This window comes from Podarcis vaucheri (genome assembly GCF_965113315.1).
Source record: "Podarcis vaucheri genome assembly, chromosome: 15".
Lineage (NCBI taxonomy): Eukaryota > Metazoa > Chordata > Lepidosauria > Squamata > Lacertidae > Podarcis > Podarcis vaucheri.
This window is the reverse complement of record NC_138753.1, coordinates 12,669,218-12,690,026: the sequence shown is the minus strand read 5'-3', so window position 1 is coordinate 12,690,026 and position 20,809 is coordinate 12,669,218. Positions and strand designations below refer to the sequence as shown.

General features: G+C 43.4%; 1 protein-coding gene and 1 long non-coding RNA gene across 8 annotated transcripts in view; one reads left to right on the top strand and one right to left on the bottom strand.

Moving 5' to 3' along the window:
• Positions 1–19,473, top strand: part of SH2B2 (SH2B adaptor protein 2) — a 66,374-nt gene extending 46,901 nt beyond the window's left edge. For 4 of the 7 annotated variants that reach the window (XM_082201432.1, XM_082201431.1, XM_082201435.1 and 1 more), the window contains 8 exons: positions 2,704–2,805; positions 6,156–6,247; positions 7,166–7,260; positions 8,470–8,655; positions 9,659–9,852; positions 11,969–12,140; positions 13,017–13,351; positions 16,294–19,473. In XM_082201432.1, the coding sequence (XP_082057558.1) occupies positions 2,704–2,805; positions 6,156–6,247; positions 7,166–7,260; positions 8,470–8,655; positions 9,659–9,852; positions 11,969–12,140; positions 13,017–13,333 (1,158 nt within the window). In that variant the 3' untranslated portion in view covers positions 13,334–13,351; positions 16,294–19,473. The remainder of the gene's footprint in view (positions 1–2,703; positions 2,806–6,155; positions 6,248–7,165; positions 7,261–8,469; positions 8,656–9,658; positions 9,853–11,968; positions 12,141–13,016; positions 13,352–16,293) is intronic. The other 3 variants (XR_014214134.1, XR_014214135.1, XM_082201433.1) reach the window with 3 other exon arrangements.
• Positions 15,513–20,590, bottom strand: LOC309520161. Its single transcript, XR_014214153.1, has 2 exons — positions 20,497–20,590; positions 15,513–20,352 (listed from the first exon to the last, which is right to left on the bottom strand). It is a non-coding gene; the product is annotated as an uncharacterized lncRNA (long non-coding RNA).
• Positions 20,591–20,809: the final 219 nt, after the last annotated feature.

Sequence of the window (20,809 nt, the reverse complement as noted above, 5' to 3'; positions counted from 1 at the left end):
GGATGAATATTTTCAGGTTGCGCTCCGCGGCGACCCGGAAGTAACCGAGTGCATTACTTCCAGGTTTCACCGCATGCAGACGCTCAAAATGACGTCATGCGCGGAAGCGGCGAAACGCGGCGCACGCAGTCACATCTTAAGTTCACTTCAGGATGCGAACAGGGCTCCGGAATGGATCCTGTTCGCATTCAGAGAAGAAGAAGAAGAAGAAGAGTTTGGATTTGATATCCCGCCTTTCACTCCCCTTCAGGAGTCTCAAAGCGGCTCACAATCTCCTTTCCCTTCCTCCCCCACAACAAACACTCTGTGAGGTGAGTGGGGCTGAGAGACTTCAGAGAAGTGTGACTGGCCCAAGGTCACCCAGCAGCAGCATGTGGAGGAGCGGAGACGTGAACCTGGTTTCCCAGATTACGTGACTACCGCTCTTAACCACTACACCACACTGGCTCTCTAGTGTGGGACCACAGAGGTACCACTGTAGTGGATTGTTCAGTGGCATCGGTGTAGAACATTTTTCTGTTCTAGGTGGCAAGTGGTAAAAGCTTTCCTCTGGCGACTTGGTCAAAGTGTCACATGGGGGCTCTTGTTGTTTGCCGATGAGGAGATTGGTGTGCACCTGATGAAGAGGAATCACCGAATCCCAAAATTGTAGCATTGGAAGATATCTATTTCATATTGTCCAGGGTTCTAGGTTTTCTATTTCCCGGCTGCTGTTGCATATAAATTGACTGTGAACCAGTTTGGCCAGGGGAGATGCAAAATGTCCTGGCATTATAACACGGGTAAGTTCTACTTGACATTGCAAAGAGAAAAGGAGTAACATGTCTGGAGAGCCAGTGTGGTGTAGTGGTTAAGAGCGGTAGTCTCGTAATCTGGGGAACCGGGTTCGCGTCTCCGCTCCTCCACATGCAGCTGCTGGGTGACCTTGGGCCAGTCACACTTCTTTGAAGTGTCTCAGCCCCACTCACCTCACAGAGTGTTTGTTGTGGGGGAGGAAGGGAAAGGAGAATGTTAGCCGCTTTGAGACTCCTTAAAGGGAGTGAAAGGCGGGATATCAAACCCAAACTCTGCTTTCGGTAGCAGCGTTGCATTTCTTGTGGTCACCCACTGAACATTGCTGGATAGGCAGTTTATACATGCTCAGAGACATTGCTCTCTTCAGCTAGCAGGTGCTATAAAAGAAATTAAAGATAGTACTCCTGTTGGGCATTTGGAAATAGAATATACAAAACAAAACAAAAACCACCAACCCACTCATATTTCATTTATGTTACCATGGAGGATACGATTTCAGGGCTGAAAATGTGAGTCTTGGATGTGGACTCTGTGTTTTTTATTATTATTATTTATTTATTGTCACACTCCATTATATTATCACTGTCCATCATCAACAACAGAGTTCAGAATAAAAAATACATTAAAAAACAAAAAAAAACCCAACAGAGCTCAGTTTTCTATGAATACAATTTACTGGGTATAAGCCCTATCAAATGAATGGGATTGGAGAAAAATAGCTGCCTGCAGCAGATCACTCTTTCTGATCAGACTACTCAGGAGAACACCTTTTTGGCGGGTGAAGTCCATCTTAGCTTACCTGTACCGGCCTGCCCCCCCCCCGTGTGTGTGTGTGTGTGTGTGTGTGTGTGTGTGTGTGTGTGTAAAAAACCTTTTATATTTCCTCTTACAATCTTTTGCCCTTCCTTAGCTCTTTGTGGCTGCTTTTACTTTTTTTTATTAATGGGTGTTTTTCAATAGTTAAATTCTGTTTATCTGTTCAAGGACTTTAAAAAAAGGAAGAAGTTTAGAAATGTAAAATTATTGCTGATGTTGGAACACAGCAGTGTGTGAAAATATGTAAATGAAATGTTCCCTATTCCTCCTCCTGTTTCCCAGTGGGTGCTGTACTTTTAATTAAAAGATTCTGGCGTCGCTGGAGAAGATTAGGGAAATCGCATTTTTAATAACGTTGCCTTCATGTGAACAGCCTTCCTTCCTGTGAACAAGCCTCTGCTATCTCCTAAGGAAAACTACTATTTCTAAAACAATTGTCATATACAGTGGTACCTCGGGTCAAGTACCGTATTTTTCACCCTATAGGGCGCACTGGCCCATAGGGCGCACCTCGTTTTTTTGGGGGGAAATGAATAAAAAAAATTATTTCCCCCCCAGCCGCGGGGCTGGGGCGGGGGAAGCCCAAGCTTCCCCCGACCCCAGCCCCCAGAACAGGCTGCTACCCGCAAGCCTTGTGAGCCCGGCGGCAACTCCCGCCGGGCTCGCAAGGCTTGCGGATAGCTTCCTGAAGCCTGGAGAATGAGAGGGGTACCGACCCCTCTTGCTCTCCAGGCTTCAGCGAAAGCCTGCATTCGCCCCATGGGACACACACACATTTCCCCTTCATTTTTGGAGGTGGGAAAGTGCGTCCTATAGGGCGAAAAATACAGTACTTAATTCGTTCCGGAGGTCCTTACTTAACCTGAAACTGTTCTTAACCTGAAGCACCACTTTAGCTAATGGGGCCTCCTGCTGCCACTGTGCCGCTGGAGCCCGATTTCTGTCCTTATCCTGAAGCAAAGTCCTTAACCTGAAGCACTATTTCTAGGTTAGCGGAGTGTGTAACCTGAAGCGTATGTAACCTGAAGCCTATGTAACTCGAGGTACCACTGTACTTTTTTTTTTTAACTCCCTCTCACTTTTGGCCTCCAGGCTTCCAAAGCGAAGGTCAGCATCCCTCTTTCGGCCATTATCGAGGTGCGCACGACTATGCCCTTGGAGATGCCGGACAAAGACAACACCTTTGTGCTGAAGGTAAGGCACCTTAGGTAGAAAAGGCCCACTGTGTTAGCCACGTGTTTGCCACATCAGCCACTGGTGCCTACTTTCTTTATTTGCAGTCAGCAGTCCATTAAACTAAGGTTACCAGATTTTTCTCAATGAATCCGGGGACACTTTTCAACTTCAATGGATTTTGTATGGGGACTGATGTGCAAATCCAGGGACTATCCCTGGGAAACGGGGACGTCTGGTAACCTTACATTAAACGTGATTCAAACCCAGATCTCCAAGTCTGTCTCACACTCCTCTTCCATTTTTGAAAGCCTGTTGCAAAAGGGAGAGGCAGATGCACTATTTCAAAGCGTTGTCCAGTTTTCGCCCTCCTACCTTCCTTGTCTGATGAGCGCTCTTTTTTTTTTTACCCTTTCATTAAAATTGCACCGCCTGCCTCCCTGTAAGCGCTGGGCTCCCTTTTTTTGAAGAGCCAACTCAGGGATGAAACGATGCCCTACGGGCAGGCCGGGTTGCCATGGAGACCAGCCTAGCTGCTGCATGAGCAGTTCCTTGGCAAATCGAACTTATGCAAACTTCCATCCAAGCTCTCTGTCAGGGTGGACAAAAGGCACTTTTGTGATGAATGAAAACGTTGACATTTGCTTTGTGTTTGCACAATTGGATTTGGGGGAATGGATTTCATTTGTTTCTGGGTTTTGGAGGTCCCCCCCCAATCCAAATTAATTTTCCAGCTTCCTGAATTTATAGAGACCATTCATGGAACGAGGATAGGATGTAGAGAGACCTGGAGGTGAGAGTTGAGGTGGGGCATCTTACTGGCTAAATTTACTTTTCTCTCTTCCTGCCCCAGTCCAGCAACAATCATTGGTGAATTATTGCCTTTGCACCAGTTGAAATTCAAAGCCAAAACGAGACATGATGTGGGTTGGCCTTTGCATTGTTATTCTTTTTAACGGTTTATAAAAAGATTTATATACCACGAAATGGACAAAAACCTCAAAGCAGTTTACAGAGAACAATATAAAATATTCATTAAAAATACCAGTAAACACCTTTAATTCCCTTAACACAGCATTCCTGTTTTAAAGATTCTGATAAATGTGCACAACTTAGGGGCTGGGAATCCAAGGGTATTTTTAGACCATCGAGTGCACCCCAGCTTTTAGAAAAACCAGAGGATGTGACACCTAGTTCATATTCACTTGTCTACTAGACATATAGTTCATACAGGGGATTCACTGAAATAGTTGGCATTCTTTGAAAACTTACATATTTCTGGGGAAAATCTCAAGGGTGGAATAGTATCATTTATAAAGGTTTGCGGTCATGTTTCATGAAATCTAATTTGAGTTTAAAAGCTTTTTGGGAAGATGACTTGGGACTATCAGTGATAAGTCTTTGCAAAGTGGTATGGCAGAAACCCCTATTAAGGTTATTTTTTTCAGAGTTAAGGGATCTATGATAAAAGTGGTGCTGAGGTGCTATTTTACTCACGTGAAATAGGTTCACATGGACCCAGGGTCTTCCAACAAGTGTTGTAGAGGTCATCTACGGTTGGGTACTTCCTTTCACATGTGGTGGACTTGCTCCATGGTACACTCTTTTTGGATGAGGGTTTCCCCCCCCCCCCATTCTTCTGTTGCCTCTCACGTTATTCCTTAGAACCGCAGTCTCAACTCTGTTTTCTGTTTTTCCTGAGGACATGAATCAAGTAATTTTGTTGCTTTTAGCAGCAGCCAAAATAGAAATTGCTCATCATTGGAACCACTCCTCTATTTTTACATTAGAAGGTTGTTGGTAGTGTAAAGTTTGGAAATTGGCTGTGCGAGATAAATTGACACAAAAGAACAAGCTTAGCCGGAGCAAAAAAAAGGATAAATTTGAGGAAACTCGGTCTCTTTTAACCTTTCTAACCCAACCTGTACTAGCCATCCACTAAATGACCATCTTCCTTTGGGGGTCAGACCATATTTCCAGATATTAAGATTTTATTATCCTCATAAATCTCATCCTACCACTGTATTTTCTTGTCTAGTGGGTTTTTTCTTTCCGTTTTGCTTTTACTGTCAGATATAATCCCTATGTTTGCACATACTGTGCTTAAAATATCTATTGTCTCTTCCCTTGTTTATTTCTTTTTATGGTTAGTATTATGTTAATATTGAAAATTAATTTAAAAATGCATTAAAAAAAACCAGTAACACCAAACCTTACACACACACACACACACACACACATGTACCTTGGTTGTTGGACCTAATCCATTCCAGGAGTCCATTCGACTCCTGGAACCGTTTGAAAATTAAGGCGCAGCTTCTGATTGGCTGTAGGAGCTTCCTGCACCCAATCAGAAGCCGTGTTGAAAAACATTTGTAAACTGGAATACTCACTTCCGGGTTTGCGGCGTTTGGGAGCCAATTTGTTCGGGAGCCAAGCTGTTTGACAACCAAGGTACCACTGTACTGTATATACAAAGAAGATTGTCAAAATATGGGCAAAACCAGCAGTTTTTTTACAAAACTAAGGGGGGGCCCTTTTGCTCACTTGCCATCCCTGCTCTCTCTGCCTCAGTTTCCCTCTCTCTGCTTCAACTGGGAGATCTGGAGATTCAAGACTGCCTGAGTAACTTGTCTCCACATCACCAAACCCTTCCATTTTACCCCAGGTTCATCTCTAGCTATCCACCTGTACCCCCTTCTAAGATGGCAGGGAGCTGTCTCTGTCCTCCACCTGCTTTGCAGTGTAGGACATGCTAAGGGTCCCATTAATCCGTAAAATGCCTCTCTATACAATGCTCCCATGTTCCTCTCACTCCTCCAGTTTCCTCTTGCACCGTTCTTTTGTGCGTATGTGGGGAAGCCATTTATCGCCGCAGCTTCTAGGCTAGGATGGAGGAAGTTGGGGAGTCAAACCAAGTTTGCCTCACCACACTTTAAACTCCCTAGGCAGACCCTGACCCCTTCCCTCTCCTACCCAGGTTTCGACCTTTCATTTGGGGGAGGGAACTTCGTCAGTTCCCTCACCCCACATGTATTTCTCTTTGGGGGCTTGTTACTCCCCTCAAAGCAAAGCCTCCCCTCTGGGCCACACACCCGAACATCTGCCTTTCTCTTAGCCATATAGTAGAGAGAAAAATGTGTTAGAATTGCATGAGGCAGACATGTACCTTCAATAATAAGGGACATGTGAGACGCACTCTTTTCTTGATCTGAGGAATCATTTTATTCCTTCACACTTTTCTAACGGTGAATCCTGGATCCCGTTGAGTCTTTGCACATGTGTGTGGGAATGTGGAGAGATGAAGGATGTCTTTTAATTTAAGATACCACAAAAAATGGCTCCCCCCCCTTGTATTTTTTTTCATCCAGGTAGAAAACGGTGCTGAGTATATCTTGGAAACGATTGATTCGTTGCAGAAACACTCCTGGGTGGCAGATATACAAGACTGCATAGATCCTGGGTAAGATGGGAGGGGGCGCTGAGATTGGGTTTGCTGAATGAGTGCCCTTGAAGTTCAGAAAAGCTTGTGTAAATGGTGATAGGCATATGGCAGTATGGCGCTCATACTGCTCCACAGGGATTTTATTCAGAATATTTTTCAAGATCCTGCTTTTCATTAGCCTCCAAATGGTACCCCCAAATTAGTGGTAAACATCTAGGCATGTTATTTTCAGTTTTAAGTATTTTATTCAATGTTTAATCTTCCATACATATCAACACACACAAAAAAGAAAGATTAAACAAACAAACAAAATGCAGTTGTCATCCTCCTCCTCAGAACATTGAGACTCAGTAACAAACACTTAGAAACACTCAGTAAAACCTACAATAGTCCACATATTTCTTCCATCTTAACATACAAATATTTTGTCTATAACTGTATTCCTTAAACCTTATATAATAAGCTAACTTTGTCATTATTGTATAGCCGCACATTTTATTGTGCCATTCTTTGACCATTGGGACTGTTGCCATTCTCCATTTGCCAGCATATAAAATGTTGGCAACTGCTAACAGATTGAGAGATCATTTCCTTATGTACTTTCCATATTGATCCTTCTACATAATTCAGTAGAAATGTTACCGGATGAAGAGGAACCACATAACCTAGGCCCTTCATTCCAGCTAGGGCCCTTCTTGAAGCCATGGAGGCTTCTGCTGGAGTCTCCACTCACCTGAGACAGAAGGAGAGATGTTAGCAATATGGGATTTGTTTATGGTACATGGTCTGGTCCGTGTAAAACAGCTGTTCTTTCATTTGAGAGATCAGTGAATCCAGAACACTGGCACTTTAAAAAAAAAAAAAGATGTATGCATATACTTGCAGAGAGTCACTGGTGCAATATCTTGTATCCAACTGCTTGCTCGTTTCTTCCAGAGACAGTGGGGACGACATCGAACTCTCCTCCTGCACCCAGGGGGCCTGTCTGCCCAGCAGAGTGTCTTCTTGTAGCTGCGAGTTCCTGGCTGGTGGTAACAAGACTTTTGAATCAGATTTTAAAATCGGATTTATTTACACAGTGTGTACACTGTGGCCCCAATAACCCATGCATACTACAAAAAAAGAGGCTTTTCTATGATTGGAGAAGTACATTTGGGTGTGTGTTACAAGTTACAGTGGTGCCTCGCAAGACGAAATTAATTCGTTCCGCGAGTTTTTTCGTCTAGCGATTTTTTCGTCTTGCGAAGCACGGTGTCGGAAAAGTTTTGGAAAAGCTTCAAAAATCACCAAAAACCTCAAAAAAGGCTACCACACCGCGTTCTATGAGTTGCTCCTCGAAGTCAAGTCGCAACTACATTAACGGTGTTAAGAAAAAGGAAACAAACTTGCAAAAAACGCAAGACGTTTTCGTCTTGCGAAGCAAGCCCATAGGGAAATTCGTCTTGCGAAGCAGCTCAAAAACCGCAAAACCCTTTCATCTAGCGAGTTTTTCGTCTTGCGAGGCATTCGTCTTGCGGGGCACCACTGTACAAGTTCAAGTTTGTAAGTTTATTGTCCTAGCCAAAGGCCATGACAAACTTGCAGCAATAGTATTAATAAAATAGTACAGAACATCCATAATATAGGAGAGAGGATACCAGAAACACAAACAAGCCTAAATCTTACTTGATTTTGGATTAAACCTCCAAATCACCAAAACAACTTACAGCAATTTTATTTAACTCCCTTTTCCTGGTAGTTTGATAGAGTCTATGTTGCTTGGGGTACACACGCCCATTTCTTATGTCCTGCTATAATCCCGCTCAAACAGATATTTTAGGATTTAATGAAACTTTACTCCCCCCCAAAAAAAAAAAACCATAAACGCAGAATGTATACCCATTGGTGACATGATAACACTTGTAACTAAGAATCTGAGCTTGAGCATGATGTTTTCCTGCTCCCTCCTACTTCCTTTTACCTTTTGTATTGTGTCTCTTACAATGTGAAGCTGAAGGCAGGGATTATATTATCAATGATACAGTATTTGTAAGTTGCTCTGGGAACCTTTTCTGGCTGAAGAGTGGGATAAAAATGCTAATGACAACATGTGAATTGGAATCATAGCATGTAGACTTGGGATGCACCCCAAAGGTCATCTGGTCCAATGCAGGAATTACTTTGCAGAAAAAGAGAGAAGCTGTTTGAAGCCTTGAGAATGGATTTTGGGTTTTTTTTTAACAGCGGAATTCTTTTTCCAGATACCTCCCGGTTTCAGGACAGATGTGCAGGCTCTGCTGCCCCAGACACTATGCCAAATCCTGCCACTGTTGTCACAGCACCTCATGGTCGGATCAGGGACTCTGCAGGAGAATACAGAGCTCATGTGCCATTGGATAACTTCCTACAGACATTGGAGTCATCAGCTACTGGTAGCCATACTGCAGGTACCGTGTTTCATGGAAGAAATGTGATCAGCTCTCCCCTGCTCCCCATAACACTTTTTTCCTGTTATTTGGAATTGTGTACTTTGTAATCTGTTGGCCCACTGTTGATACAGGTGGTTCAGTTTTGCTAATTTTCCAGACAGAGTGCTAACTTCATTTCTGGAGCTCTCCCTCCTGGGACAGCCCTCAGCTATGGCAAGTTTGGTGTGGCTTCCAATTTGGTTGAACAGGGGAGGTCTAGTGGGGCAGCTGAGTGAGACAGGTCTTTAATACTGGGCTGGACAAATGACCTGGTATCAGGCAGCTTGCTATGTCAAATCAAAGTTCTGTGTGTGTGTGTGCTGTGCCCAGATCAGTTACACAAGGTTTGCAGTTAAACGGAATAGCATGCATCCTTCCAACAGTTCAGATGGTTTGCTGGTGTGTGTGTGGGTGCGGGTGTTTGTGTGCCGGCCATTGTTTCTAATTATTTATATTCCACACTTGTGCCAATTTTCAGAACTGAAGGTAATCGCAAAGCAAGATCACATGGTTCTGATTCATAGGTTACATTTTTTTTAAGCATTCACCTAAAAATGTGATCTGTGAATTTGGCAAAACACATCTGCCATGCAAATACAACTTTCCTCACTGGCGAGGCTGCATTGTGAAAGGACACCCTCCTGTAGATGTTTTAGGGTGGTCACATTTCCAATCAATGCATATCCTATAAGTTCCTGATGAAATCCCTTAACTTTTTATAGCTCAAAGGTTCTGGTTTTAGTTTAGTTAGGCTATAGCCCCTCCAAACAGCAAGAATGTGTTAGCATTCGGGAAGCACTGCAAAACAAACTACGAGCAGAATAAATCCACCACTGTTGGTTTGCTACTATGTCAAGAACATGCTGCAGAACACACCTTCAATGAATAACCCACCTGCAGAATCTCACTTCCTTGCAGTAGAATTTGGAGCATAATATTCCAGCATGTGACTTCCTCCTCCTTCTTCTCTCAACTGGGACAGGGGAGGAAAGCGAGACGGAAGCAGAGCTCAACCTTCTGGACTTCCCTTGGTTCCATGGGACGCTATCACGGGTCAAAGCTGCTCAGCTGGTCCTGTTCGGTGGAGCCAGAAGCCATGGGCTGTTTGTCATTCGACAGAGTGAAACACGGCCAGGCGAATACGTGCTGACCTTTAACTTCCAGGGGAAAGCCAAGGCAGGTGACCATTATTCATGAATGGATGGATCTTTATAACAAAATTTATAAAAATATACTCTCAGCTGTGGCCCTCCTTCCATGGGAGGTCTGGAGGTTGGCAAAATGAGAAGAGACTTTCTATGGCAGCTCCCTGCTTGTGGAATTCTCTCCCCAGAAAGGCTCACCTGACACCATCATTGCATAGCTTTAGATACCAGCCAATAACATGCATTTCCCACCAGGCATGAGTGTTTTTGGCTTTTACTCATCTGGATTGTCTTGTAGATTTTAACACAGTTATAATATATGCATTTTTAAATATATTCTAAGTCACTTGAGTTACCTTGGTAGAAAAAAGATCAATACAATTAATAAATAAAGCAAAAGTGCTGCTTGATTGTATGCAAAACCTCTAAGCAGTTTACAGACATAAAAATAAAACAAACATTAAACTTGTCAACAAAAGACAAGAGTTAAAATCAGTAATTATTATTATTATTTGAAATAGAATTAAAATTGGCAATAGCCCAAAGCAGACTAAAACACACCCGAATGTCGGGATAGGCTTGCCTGAACAAAAATGTTTTTAGCTGGCTCCGAAAAGAGAACAATGAAGGTGCCTGTCTGGGGTCTATTGGGGGGGGGGGATTCCAGAGCATAGATGCTGCCAAGCTTAAAGTTCAGTTTTAGAAGTGCAGAATTAATATTATGTGGCACCTGAAATGGTGGGCATATAAGGGGCAAGGCAATCCTTTAAGGAAGTTGGTCTCAAGTTGTCAAGGGACCGTTTTTGTTTTATCCTGGAGCTACAGCAGTTGTGTTTCCCTGAGCTGTTAGCCCGCCTTGAGCATTTAAAGTTAAGATTTGATGACTTCTTGGTTCACAGGAATCTGCCTTTATATTGCTGGCCCATCTAGCGCAGTATTGTCTACCCTGATTGGCAGCAGCTCTCCAGCTCCAAGCTGATCTGCATTGCCACTGAAGGGTTTTGGTTGCAAATATTGTTTTGGGGGTTGAGAATAAACCTTCCGGTTGAAAGGAGTCACTGGCACTTGGCAACATGCCTGTACATAGGCATAAAATAATAAAACAGCCAAAGGCTTAGAAACCACCAACCAAAACCACGATGACTACTTTGGCTTGTTAATAGCCTGGTGTCTGGCATGGAGAGCTTCATGAGTGCCAGGTAGAGGAAAGCAGCCAAAATCTAGAGACACGGCTGCCTTGCCTGCTCCCAATAACAGAGGGGGAGGCAGTGGGAATGCTGCAACGTGTCTTGCAGGCACAACAGCCCTTGATTCTTTGCCACTACTTGGGGTAGTTGAGTGAGGGATATGTGTTCATTTGCATGCATCAAGCAGATACAAAGCTGGCAGATCAATGGAAGCCCCATGTTCTCCCATCCTGTTCTCTTGGCACCACCTGAAATTTAGGTTACAGAAATTAAAATGAATCGTTAGTATGCTCACCCCACTTCTCTGAGCGGTGAGAAGTTCCAAGGCGGCAGTGATCCTCTCAGGTTTGGTCTGTTTTGCATCGGCACCATCTTATTTCTGTTCCTGATGCTGCACTTGAATGCGTCTGTGTTGTGTCAACCTTTCGAAAGCCGATTTAAGAACTTTGGGGGAAATATAAAATTGGGATATAAGTATTCTAAATCATTAAAGTTCCGGCCCAGAGCTTTCTAGGAAATAACAGCTCTTTCTGAAAAAGGCACAAATAAGCAGATTAAAAAAGACATTGGAAACACAACAATGTGATGCAAGTGGTCTTTAAGTATCTGAACGGCTGCCACATAGAACAAGCTTGTTTTCTGCTGCTCCATTGATTAGGACCTGAACCCAATGGATTCAAATGGCAAGAAAGGAGATTCTGACTAAATATTAGGAAGAACTATCTGATGGTTAAGAGTTGTTAGACGGTGGAACAGACTGTCGTGGAAAGTGGCAGGCTCTCCTTCGTTGGAGGTTTTTAAGCAGAGGTTGGATGGCCATCTGTCAGGATCCTTTAGCTATGATCCCTGCATTGCAGGGGGTTGGACTAGATGACCATTGGTCTCCCTTCCTACAATATTATTTTACGATTCTATGGTAGCTGGTTAAAAATCATTCATTCACCTTCTAATCTCTTACAGCACCTGCGCCTGTCCTTGAATGAAAACGGCCAGTGTCACGTCCAACATCTCTGGTTCCAGACTATATTTGATATGCTGAGGCATTTTCACATGCACCCCATACCGCTGGAGTCAGGCGGTTCTGCTGATATAACACTCCGTAGCTATGTGGTGGCCCAGAGTCCCTTGCCAGGTAGGTTAAATCCCCATTCTTGCTGTCTCAACCCCAGCTGAGGCCTGCCTGAGCAGAGATTGAAAACCACAGAGAATTCGTCTGTGGTCAGCGGTCTTCGTGGGGTTAGTCTCATGCAACAAAAGCTAGAGTCTCGTGGCACCTAGAAGACTTTAACCAGTGTTGTTGTTATGGCTTAAACCTTTGTGGGCCTACAGTTCACGTCATCAAATGTATGAAATATTATCCTGCCACACATGCAAACACACACTGTGCGTATCTGTGGAAGTCTGGATAACACTTTATCCCATCTGATGAAGTGAACTAGTCCTCAGTGTTTAAAAAACATTAATGACCCATAATCAAAATACAGTAGATGGCCCAATGTAGCAGAAAATATTATTTATATGTGACCACAGCTGTGTAGATGTTATCGGCCCAGAGATGGAAAGAAGATTAAGTCCCGACCAGAGAAGAATGGCAGATCAAGTTGATGGATTATGCCAAAATGGCAAAATTGACTGGAAGAATCAGAAATCAGGGAGACCAAAATTTAATAAGAAATGGGGGGATTTATAATTTATCTTAAAAATAATTGTAAACAGTTAAAATCATTAGTAGGATTGGAATAACACTTGTAGTTTAATGGTGAATTTTGGATATAATGGAGATGTAAAATATTTGGATTATTATAAAAGATGCAGGAGGAAATGACTAACAGTAGGAGCCACAAAGGGGAGGAGGGAAGTCTAGGAGATTCTTTGGAATCTTGTTTTTATTATGTATGTGGGATATGTGATTGTAAAACTTCAGTTTGAAAAACCAGGGATCTGCATAGGTCAGGTCCACCGCTGTGTGGCTGCTGGTGTCTGTGACAACTTCCTTTTCCTGTTTCAGAGGTCAGCCCGTCCCCCGCTGTGGCTTCTCAACAGCCCACTTGCAGAAACGACCTGCAGTCGCAACACTACTTCTCCAGCTTTGTCCCTGTCACCTTCCAGCCAGCCTCCCCTTCTGAGGGCACCACTTCCTCTTCCTCCTCCTCGGCCAGCCACTCGCTGTACCATCGGATGGAGGGGACCCTGAGCGCCCGAAGCCGAAGCAACAGCACCGAGCGCCTGTTCGATTCTGCCGCCATTGGGGCAGAGGATTACCACGAAAGCGAGGGATCGCGCAACAGAACCAGAGCCGTGGAGAACCAATATTCATTCTACTAATCCTTCTGATGGGGAATGGTTGGTTTTCAGTGTGGCCTGGTGTCTCTCTTTTCCCTCCCTCCTGGGTGGGGAGATCTAATAAGCCTGTTGAGGTTTCTGCCTCTTTGCTGGTTTACTGCTTATTGTAACAGTTTTGGCATTCTCCTGGCCTCTGTGTGTGTGTTTCCATCTCTTTGGCCTACAAAGGGTTTCCTTCCCTGTCTTCTTCCCATACTATGAACTGAAGGTGGCCCTTCCTATTCCTGTCTGGGCCAGAAGAATGGCCAATGATAGCAAGCTCTTCAAGCTAAAGGACAGAGTGAAAAACACACACACACCCTCCTGATGGTCGCCACCTGGATATCGGGAGCATGATCCAGAAATAGGGATGCTCTTTCCTGCATCTCTATGGAGCCAGACCTCTTTACCTGTTATTTGTTCCCACCCTAATGGTCTCATTCAGATGGAAACAGGAAGTGGTTGTAAAACTTTAACTGCATTGGGACTGAGCCCCCTAGTAGCTAATTCATCACCAGGACCCAAGGGTTTTAGAGGGAAAGCTAACAAAGGAACTGTTTCTTGGATTGCTGCTGTCTTGTGTGGTGTGGGTTCTGTGGTCCTCTTCATCTTCACTGTAAATAGTTGGGCTCATGATAGTCTTCATCTCCTCCTCTTGAAGAACTCCACATTTGGTGCTGGAGTACAGTTGTGCGCAAAGGATGTATGGTGCTGCCTGACATTGATGCAAACCAGAGACAGAGGCTGCCCAAGGACAGGTACCAGTTGCTTTCTTTTGGTGTGGACTAGATGGACCCAGAAATCTGACTTCATAGGGGCTTCCACTCTGAGCAATCACAGTGGAGGAATGGCCACACCATGTTCACCTACTTTTATGGTGTATCTGCATGATGACATTTTTCCCTGTTCAGCTTCCATATTTATGTGCACAGATAATCCAACTCTTAAAAGAAACCCCACAAAAGCCCCACAATGGAACAGTTATCTAGTTTCCCCAGGAGCAGCTGGCCTATTGTGCTGCTATTTAGTATCTTCCTTTGCTGGATATGGCCTGTATTGATTGCTGCAGACTTTTATTTCTCTATATAGTCCACCTCTCTTCTCTAGGAATCAACTCTGTTACTTGTACCTCTTCCTTTTCCAAACAGTGTTCATTTATTTCTGTTTCTTTTCTCTCCCTGCCCTGCTCCAAAAAAATAATTAAAAAATAGAGGAGGAATTGGGAGTGCAGTGAGGGTGGGGAAAGCAGTATTTAACCCCTTCCCCACAAAATGTTTAATTTTAAACTACCTTTCAGAGTACATTGCCCTCAAAAGATGGTATACAAAAAAAAAATCCATAACACAACATAACAATATATAAAAACAACAAGGTCTAAATCACTGTACACCCCTGTAAAAATGAGCACGGACAATTGCTCAAAGCCCAACAATCAATCATATGCATATTGAAATATATATATATATATATATATATATATATATATATATATATATGCAGGTTTTGGTGTCTTCGGGTGTCTTCCCGTGTAAGAGTCGGGGTGTCTGTGCGACGTTTCGACGAGGTCTCACTCGTCATCTTCAGGCTGGTGCTTTCGGCTTCTTGTTACTGGAACAGAGCAGAGTCTGGTGTTTGAGTTCCTATAAATACTGTTGAGGGGTGTGGTGTATAGCCTCCAACGTTCTGGGCAGAGAGGAAGTTCCTAGATTAGTGTGCCTTTTCTTCTTTTGTTCCTTAATTACTTGAGGGATATCTTGGGTGATTTCATGAGTGATATTCTGAATATCACTGGGTGGGTCATTAAGTGTAGATTAGATGCTAAAGCTTTCGTGTCTTGACCTCTTGAGCTTGTGAAGAGTTTTTCTGAGAAGATGGCTGTGCTGCATTTAGTTGTGCTCTGGCTTGGCTTCGTGTATAGGGGCGAGCTATGGTTTTGTGCCTTGTGCCAGCCAGATCTGTGCAGGGGGGTGCAGCATCCGGAGGTGCCACTATAGTTTGGCTACTGGATGGAGTCTGTAATATGTCTGTGGAGACCTCGTCGAAACGTCGCACAGACACCCCGACTCTTACACGGGAAGACACCCGAAGACACCAAAACCTGCATTCCTGTACCCGTGAAAATCTACGAAAGCATATATATATATATATATATATATATATATATACACACACACACACACACACACACACACACACACACATCTTTAGAGCTCTCTCAAAAACCAACAAAGATAGGCTGGACTTATTTGCTAGGGAAAGGTTCCATAATAGCAGGGATAGCTCCGTTGGCAGAGCATGAGAATCTTAATCTCAGGGTTGTGGGTTTGAGCCCCATGTTGGGCCAAAGATTCCTGCTTTGCAGGGGGTGAACTAGATTACTACCAGGGTCCCTTCCAACTCTTCAATTTTATGATTGTAAGAAGGACCTGAGTCTGAAAGCAGAGTTGTTGTCCCAATTCCAGGCGGAAGAGCAAAGATTTGGTCTGCTAAATTGTCCATGTCTAGAAGCACTCCCATCAGGCAGTTCCATATATTCTTAATTTGCCTAACTGTACTCCAGACGCACAACATGGAATTGTCTCCACGTTTTGCACCACTTTCCAACAAACAAGCATCCTTCAGGTTCTAAGAATCCCAAATGTTAAGAATTGCAAATGTTATGTCTGAGCAGTCAGTGATCAGTATTTGAGGGGGTGGTTTGGTACAACAGAAGCCAGGCATGGTTTATAACCTGTGGCCCTCCAAATGTTCTTGGACTACAGCTCCCATCAGCCTCAACCACCATAACCAGGGACTGTGGATGATGGGAACTGTAGTACAAGAGAATCTGGAGGGTGCCAGGTTCTTGGTCCCTAGTTCATAGGTTTCAGCTGGCAGATAGCGACGGACCAGTTGGTGCATTGCATCCTGATGGCAGTTATGTCTGCTGTGGCCTGAAAGCATTGGTCGCATCTTAATTCCAGCAGCCTTTCAAGACTGGATTCCTGCATGTCATGTCCCCTGAAAGAAATGAACATGAAGAAAGGCTCCAGTGCTGGTAGGTGCAGAGTGCTGTCTTTTAATGTTTCATTACCAACCCATCTCTCAATGAAATGGTCTTACTGCTATCAAAGGGAAATCCCACACATCCTTTGAATGGGATAATTCTCAGATCAGGTGCAAAATTCTACTACTCCATAAAAGTATATATTCGGCTTCACAGGGTGTAGACTTCCCTCCCTGGCCTGTTTTTCCTTAGAACCTCAAGTGCAAAGTGGTGTTGGAATATATGCATGTACCCTATGAGTCATACAATGGGTGACTAGCCTATACAAAGCTATATCTGAGCTACTACAGAGCAGAGATTTCAACCCCCCCCAAACACACACACACACACACACACACACCTATTTCTGGTTTACTCACAAGCTACATTGACTTCAGCAGCCTAATTGAGGGAAGGGGAAAATACCCCCCCCCCATTATTACACAAGAGGAAGTAAGAAACCCATGTCAATCTTTTTCAAATTATCTGGCGCTCTGCTAGTAGGTTTGATTTACCTGCTGCCCACCCTTGTTCTGATACATGCTTGTGATAGCATAGAGCCACTAGAATCCTGTAAACTGAGCTATAACAGATTCTGGTTTAATCTTCAAGGAATCTCAGGTTTCTGATCCACTGTATACAGTTACTTAATGAAGCCTGCCCGGAGCAGAGACGGGAAGCTGCAAACTCGACATCATAAACCTGTCCTTGTCTAGCTTGCAGAAATTCCTGTTCAGCATTAATATGTATAAATCAAACAACTTCAACCAAGCAGCCTCGGAACTCAAATTAACTGAAGAGTCTTAAGCTAAAGGCAAAGAAATCTAGCCCAAAACAATGCCCATTAACTCCTTTGTAAGAGCGTAAGGAAAGAAGAGCCTCTGGGAATGAGACAAAAGGCTTCTGTAGTCCAGCTTCCTGTTCTCACAGTGGCCAACCAGATGGCCGCAGGAAGCCTGTAAGCAGGGCTCAAGTACAACAGCAACTGCAAGTGGTACTGAGACATACTGCCTGTGATGTTGGAAGCAATGTAGCCAGCATGATAGCCTTATCCTCCGCAAATACGTATTTCAAAGCCATTCAAATTGGTGGCCACTACTGCATCTTGCAGCAGCAAATTCCTTGGCTTAACTGCACAGTGTAAAGAACTACCGTATTTTTTGCTCTATAAGACTCACTTTTTCCCTCCTAAAAAGTAAGGGGAAATGTGTGTGCGTCCTATGGAGCAAATGCAGGCTGCGCAGCTATCCCAGAAGCCAGAACAGCAAGAGGGATTGCTGCTTTCACTGTGCAGCGATCCCTCTTGCTATTCTGGCTTCTGAGATTCAGATTTATTTATTTTTCTTGTTTTCCTCCTCCAAAAACTAGGTGCGTTTTGTGGTCTGGTGCATCTTATAGAGTGAAAAAATACGGTACTTCCTTTTCTCTGTCCTCAATCTGCCAAACTTCAGTTTCATGGATGGCCCTGGTTGGTAGGCAAGAGGGACAAAAACCTTCCTCTATCCACTTTCTCCATGCCATATATAATTTTATACACCTCGTGTCATCTCTCCCCTCCCTTGCTCTTTCCCCCCCCTAAACTACTAGCTAAGCTACACATCAACCCAGAATCAAAATCAAGTGGGATGTTGGAGATAAAGGGGGGGGTGGTCTCTGCACTGTTCCAGCACCTGTGTGTAAATACTGAAACTGATGAAAACTACTGGGTTGGGTTTACAACACGACCAGTGCAATCTTGTTTATGTTTACTTGAAAAGAAGCCTTGCTATGTTCACTTGACCCTTGCTTCCACTGAGACTGTTTGGGATTGCAGTCTAAACCAGGGAGATTGGAGAGATGTGTCACTTAGCATCCACTCTTAAAGAAGTGTTTGCTCTTATTAGCCTGTCACATTGTCACTCACCTATCAGATCAGCTTGGCAATGTAACAGCAGTACTGTGGTTTCAAAACATGCCCAAGTGATTATTGTGTATGAAAGCAGTAATTCCAGATGTGAGGTATTCATTCCTTTGACTAAAAAAAAAGTTCCTGTTAGAAGGAAGGAAAAGACATAGTTATAATAGGGTCAAATTAGAAGACGGACTTCAAATATTAATATTAGTTTAAATATAAACCTAAATAATTCCTATCAATATTACATGAGCATGTGCAATAAAGATGTTGCACCAAAGGGAGTTTCCAAATGAGTAATTTGTGTTAAATTGGCCAAAGTTGTTCCTAATTTGTAGGTGATCTTACATTTGTCCCATGTTGAAGAACAACTACTTGTCCCATCAGTGTTTCTTAGGCCAATACCACAACTATGAGAGCTTTGAATGCAGAATGCAAAACCACTTTGCCTGGGACCGGTTCTCAGTTGGTAGCCTTACCACCTACCTGTTTCCATGGTTTTCTTTAAGATTTCTGGGAAACTCTTGACGGAAGTGGTGTCTTTCCATTCTTCACCAGGAACAGTTGTCGTAGGCAGCTGCTGATTGCACCTCTTCATTTAAAGAAAGTTCTGAATCGTGGCATTTGATCAGTAGCACCTTTTAGAGCAGCAAGCAAGTCATGGACACAAACCGCCATCCTATGAGATAAATGCCTCTTGACTTTCAAATCTAGGACCTGTCTTTATGTCTATAAATGAAGGCATTGCAGCCTTATTGTGTGGGGATGTAACATACAGTATTGGGAAATTCTTTTGCAACAGGGATATGTGGTACAATGTGATACAAAAGCAAGGAGGGGAACCTTTGTAGATAACCTCATACCTGCTCCACCACCACCCCTCAAGAAATGGATTATTGTTCAGAAGAGCTATAGTCCACTGCTGGGCCCTTCTCCATGGAGAACCATGGCTGGAATTGCACCCTTGTCCATATTGATTTCTTCTGTGCCAATCAGAACGAAGGAAGAAAATGAGGACCGAAGGAGCCGCAATTACAAAATGAAATGTTAATTTGTAAATACGATTTTTTTAAATGTGAAAAAAAGTTTTAATGTGCTGTAGAATAAATTAATTTTATTTACAAAACAAACTTGTAAAAGAACTGGGAAAAATAATGGTGTTCTGATCTTTCTTTGAGGGGTGCAGGGAATAAAACAAGCTTTGAACAAGCTAGAACATTGGAAGTACTATACGTAATATTTTATTGGTGTTGCTAAATATTATTTATTCCATTAATATGCTGCCCTTTATCAGAAGTTTCCAGGGCTGTGTACAACATTAAAACCACATTACAGAACATCAGTGATAAAAAAAATAGTGGGAGACAGCCTAATAATAAAATAAGCATCGTAATGACAGTCTGCTTTCCCTACACTTTCACGGGTCATAGATTATTTAATAGCCATTGGCCTGGGTGAAGATGAATGTTTTTGGCTGGTAATTGATGTAAAAATTGGGCTTGGGCTACCCAACTCCCCATCGGACTCTTGAGTCCCCTAAGTCCATGATCAGTCAGAGAAAAATGGATGGAGGCAGGATCCAGCCGCAAGGCAGATATTAACTTTTCTGTTGCAACACAAGTTCCTTCCTTCCAAGGAGGGAGAGACATTGAACAAAAGTGTGCAGGAACCTTTAAAGACTTTTGACATTGCCCAACCCCCTTAGCCAAAGACCACCCCCCAATCTCATACATCACAGAAGGAGGCTGTCTACAGCAGAAATCCTGTTTGCCAGGATACCTGATAATGGTTGCTGATTGCATTTACCTGGGCAGTCTGGCCATTCTTTTGTGATAGTTAATACTTTAGCTCCTGAATCCAGGTCGCAGGCTCACCCTATTCATACACAAACACACCCTTAAGACAGGATTTGTAAGCGAAAAGACAATGGGAAGGCTTTCCCCATTTACCTTCCTTACTGCAGAGGACTATTTGAGGTCATTGGGAGGGTCAAAATGGCTTCAGGATTGCTCTCCTGTACTATTTCAGACACATGGCTTATATATTTAGATATGTGAGCATTTATGAATATTCTATATTTGAGACCTCAGAATTCTTATAACACACCTGGTTTTGGTATCTGAAGAAGTGTGCATGCACACGAAAGCTCATACCAAGAACTAACTTAGTTGGTCTTTAAGGTGCTACTGGAAGGAATTTTTTTATTTTGACTATGGCAGACCAACACGGCTACCTATCTGTAACTGGAACCTAAAGACATGTTGATGGTGCCAAACGAGCCTCTTTGGAGAGAGTATTCCACAATTGGGAAGCCACCCCAGAAAAGGCCTGTTCTCTTGTTGCCACTCTCTGAACCTCTCTGGGGACTGGGGGACACAGAGGAAGGCCTCAGATGACAAGCGCAGGGTCTGGGTCGGTTCATACAGGGAGAGGAGCACATATATGTGGAGGATTTTGACAAGAGGAGTGTCAGTCTTACCAAAAGATATTTGGTTTTGCAACAATTCTCTCTCCTAGGATAGGAAAGGAAAGAGTCAATACGTTAACTTGCTTTCAGGCAAGA